This window comes from Octopus bimaculoides, chromosome 23 (assembly GCF_001194135.2).
Source record: "Octopus bimaculoides isolate UCB-OBI-ISO-001 chromosome 23, ASM119413v2, whole genome shotgun sequence".
In the NCBI taxonomy this organism is placed as follows: domain Eukaryota; kingdom Metazoa; phylum Mollusca; class Cephalopoda; order Octopoda; family Octopodidae; genus Octopus; species Octopus bimaculoides.
The window spans coordinates 37241986-37246351 of record NC_069003.1 but is presented as its reverse complement, the minus strand read 5'-3'; the positions used below and the strand labels follow the sequence as shown (position 1 = coordinate 37246351).

The 4366-nt window shown below is 37.4% G+C and overlaps 1 protein-coding gene across 1 annotated transcript in view; it reads right to left on the bottom strand.

The window, feature by feature from the left end:
- Nucleotides 1–6: 6 nt before the first annotated feature.
- LOC106869008 (protein DEK) overlaps nt 7–4366 on the bottom strand; it is a 19126-nt gene continuing 14766 nt past the window's right edge. The window contains exons 8-12 of the mRNA XM_014914502.2: nt 4210–4321; nt 3623–3690; nt 2806–2889; nt 2091–2159; nt 7–716 (exon numbers count right to left, since the gene is read on the bottom strand). Coding sequence (XP_014769988.1) covers nt 705–716; nt 2091–2159; nt 2806–2889; nt 3623–3690; nt 4210–4321 — 345 coding nt within the window. The 3' untranslated portion in view covers nt 7–704. The remainder of the gene's footprint in view (nt 717–2090; nt 2160–2805; nt 2890–3622; nt 3691–4209; nt 4322–4366) is intronic.

Below are 4366 nucleotides of genomic sequence, written 5' to 3'. Positions count from 1 at the left end.
AATCAGATTTAAATGCTTATTCGTTGAACTGGTTTCCATAAATAAACACACAATTTATAGAATTTTATTATGAGAATCACCAGATGAACAGTCATGTGAAACAACTCTGGGCAACAGTTTGGGAAGTTTCTTTTTTTAGCTTTAATAAAATACTTTACTCTGCCTTTGGTATTTGAGTACTAATTCCCCCCACCTTATTGTGCTTGTAAGTGTATATATATATATATATATATATATATATATACATATATATATAGATATATGTGTGTGTGTGTTTATATATGTGTATATATATACATATGTTAAACACTCCACCCCACAAAATGTCAAGTATTTCGAAGTAGAATAATGGAATAAGCCAGTTGTCGTTGTCATCATCATTGTCATCTTTGTCATCACATTTATCACTGTTTAACACCATCACCACCATTGAGAAAGAAAATTACAATGAGAATGTAGAATATGTGAGAGAGAGAGAGAGAGAAATAAAAAGAGGTGGGGAGAATGAGTGAAATATTATAGAGCCATGATGAGATAAGGGGACAATGAAATGCTTGATACCCTTCCCACACTCCCCACCCCAGACACCACCTGCCCACCCTACTCCCTACCCCCCATCTGGCCCAACCGTCCACCCAACCTCATCATACATAGATGTGATTGATAAATCTTCCATCCAGCATTATATAATACAATACTACAACTCAGGAAATGATCTGCAAAGGAAACAGAAAAAGAAAAAAAAACAGTTAATTGTGGTAATAATAATAATAATAATAATAATAATAATAATAATGATAATGATTTCTACTCTAGGCACAAGGCCTGAAATTTTAGGGGAGGGGGTTAATACATCAACCTCAGCGTTTCATTGGAACTTATTTTATTGAACCCGAAAGGACAAAAGGCAAAGCCGACCTTGGCAGGATTTGAACTCAAAACACAATGGACAAAATGCTGCTAATGAATCTGCCAGCTTGTTGCCTTAATAATAATCCTTTCTACTAAAGGCACAAGGCCTGAAATTTTGGAAGAGGGGGTTCAATCGATTATGTTGACCCCTGTGCCCAACTGGTACCTATTTTATTGACCCTGGAAGGACAAAAGGTAAAGTTGACCTGAGCAGAATTTGAACCTAGAACATTAAAAACAGATGAACTGCTTTATCTGGCATGACGACTCTGCCAGTTTGTTGCTTTAACTAGCAGGAACTGTGCAAACTCCAAGGAACAACTCAAGAGATTTGAAAACATTTCAATATATTAAACACAAACAATATCAAAGCAATTTTTTTGAAACCATTTAATCAAAAGTTTCGAAATGGTACAGCTTCTTTACGTTCTTTTAATATGTTTGGCAGATACGATATGCTTTATAGTTTCAGCAAATAAAAGACAAAGGTAGAAAAAAAAAAACCTGTACAGTTCTCTGCTTAACTATGACCAAAGATCAGTTCAAATTATTTAGTAATTGAGATTATTTTCTTCATTTTATTTCAGCTACTTATCTACCTGTATATCTATTAATATATCATCTGTAGACTCACCTATGTACCTATCCAATTAACATATCTACCTTCCCTTCTGCCAATGTATTTGTCTACTCTCGTAACACCAATTTTTTGTTTGGAACACGTAAAATTGTGCCTTTCAGTTGAACTCATGCACAATATCGACTCCCCCCCCCCACTTCTTCAGTCACATTGTTACCTCCCTTGGCATAGATAATACTAAAGGCACAAAGTTTGAAATTTTGGGGGAGGGGGCACATTAGTTACATCGACCCCAGTATTTCACTGGTATTTATGTTACTGACCCTGAAAGACAAAATACTGCTAAATATTTTGCCCAGCTTGCCCCCCCCCCCAACAACTACCAGTAATTTTCAAATTTTGGCACAAATCCAGCAATTTGGGGAGTCTCAGTCAAATACTCCCAATTCTAGTCATTGATTTGTACTTTATTTCATTGATCTTGAAAAAGATGAAGGGAAAATGAACTGAGTGCTATGGGAACTGAAAAAAAAAAAATTTTCTGATGCTCTAACACTTCTGCCCCCACTAACAAGAAGAAGAAGAAGAAGCAAATTACCTGTTTTACAGTTGATTTAATGAATTCTTTCCTTTGGGTGAGATCGAAGTCAGGATATTTCGCATATACCTGCAGGAAAAACACATCAGAAAGATTACACACATCATCATTTAACGACTCCAATCGTTTGTTCTGGTCATGGGTTCTACTACGGCTGAATGCCTTTCCCCAACACCAACCACTTCACAGTATGCCGAGTGCTTCCCTTTGTGCCACTGGCATGGCTGTGCTTTAAGCAGCACCAGCACAAACTTAGCTTCCCGACCATATTGCTTCAGGTTCAGCCCTTCTATGCATGACCACCATAGGCAAATCAGTGGCCATTTGAATTAATTTTGGTAGATGGAGACTGGAAGGACCTACCAGCCAGATGCACTATAGCTGGTGACCTCTGTTGACCTTTCTTGTCAACAAATTGTCTGCTTTTGAATTCTTCTAGAATTAAGAAATTCCATTATTTGAAAAACAGGTGACAACTGTTAAGGGGAACATCCAGCCTCATGCACCTTGCCATGTAAGTCTTGTTAGCATGGAATAAATAGAACTGGGCACAAATGGTTCAAGAGCCCAGGTACAGGATCAAATAACACCAAGGAGGTCAGGCCTGACAGGTTAAAGAAGCTGGAGAAAAAAAAAACAGCCAATAACTGATTTTCTTTCTATCAATAATTTGGGGAGAGTTAAAAGAATGTGTGCTAACGATGTTAGCGCTTACCTGCTTTATAACAGTCTTCATGGTCACTTCTTCTAGGTTGGCACCTTCCAGAATTTTCTTCACGTCTTCATGTAACTCCTCATCCTGATCAAAATGGAATATAAGAACCAACTCCAAGTCATTAATCATTAGAATAGTGTCAGGTGCTAGAGAAAGAAAAGAAGGCTGTTGTGGAACCACACCTTCATTCTGGGAGTGGCAATCATCAGAAATGATGAGGATGAGGATGATGATGGTAAAAATAATTTGCTTTGACAAGGTAAAGATGGATCGATACTAGTACGTTAAAATAACAATAATAAAAACCAACAACCTCACTTTCTACATCTCAGTTCTAAAATGTGACCAAAACTATTGCTTCCATTGCACTTTTGCAACAAGCCATATTTTGGACAAGAGACAATGGCTTCCATTAGAGATTCCTTCTTTGCACCACATCACCCGTGCCAACGTCTTCTTCTTCATTGGACACAAAACTCAGCTTGCAAAGACTTATTGGGGCAAGTGTAAGCGAAACCGGGATAGCTTTGTGAGATGATTTGGTAGACTGATGGAAACTGAAAGAAACCTGTAGTGTGTGTGTGTGTGTGCATGTATGAATGCCACATGGTGCTGCTGCACAAACATCACCATCATGCAAGCAACGTTTGTTTCCAGGATTCCGTGAAAAATATGCCTGGCAATAGAAAACCAGCTGCAACAAAGAAGTATTGACCATGAAATCTAACAACATAAAAGACTTCCTTCCCATCAAAAAAAAAAAAGGAGCCCATCACTAAGAATGGTCAAGACAATTGGTTTAATGAGGAATACTTACCGAAGGAGGTGATTTCTTTTTCTTGATGATTGGTTCATCATCTGAGCTATCAGAAGAAACATCAGAAACTGAAGCAAATGGAAAAAAACTTGATTATTTTTAACTCTGAAGAAACACTCAAAGGAAGTTTAGGGGTCGGTTAAATTTAAAATTAGCTCTACTAGAAAGCTACAGGTATAGTCGTGTGGTTAAGGACTCTGCTTTCCAATCACATGGTTTCAGGTTCAGTGCCTCAGCACATTACCCTGGCCAAGCTGTAGCATATGCTTGTGTCACCTTGTTTTGACATTGCATAATAGTTCAAAGTATCACCGTCATATAAAAGTGGTTTGCATTTCAATATGACATGTGGTCCACTCATGCACCTGTACAGGCAATGTGTGGTTCGATGATACAACAGAAATAGATTTAATCCATTCGAAATATTGAAGCCATTTCACTTTTATATAAAACAGAGACATTTGCAAACAAAACTCCATGATACACACACAATTATTCACTCAAATATATATATATATGATCTCTATCCATGCAAACTTAAGTTGTCACGATATTATTTTCATTATTCAATCGACACCGATGCCAACCTTTTCGCTTTTTGGCAACCACTTTCTTTTTGGGGGTTTCCTTCTTTTTCTCTTTCTTCTTTTCTTTTGACGGTTTCTTCTCTGGTTTAGATTTCTTCTTTTTCTTCACCTCCTACAAAACAAGAAACATCAAAATCAGAAACACGTGGTGAGAAGC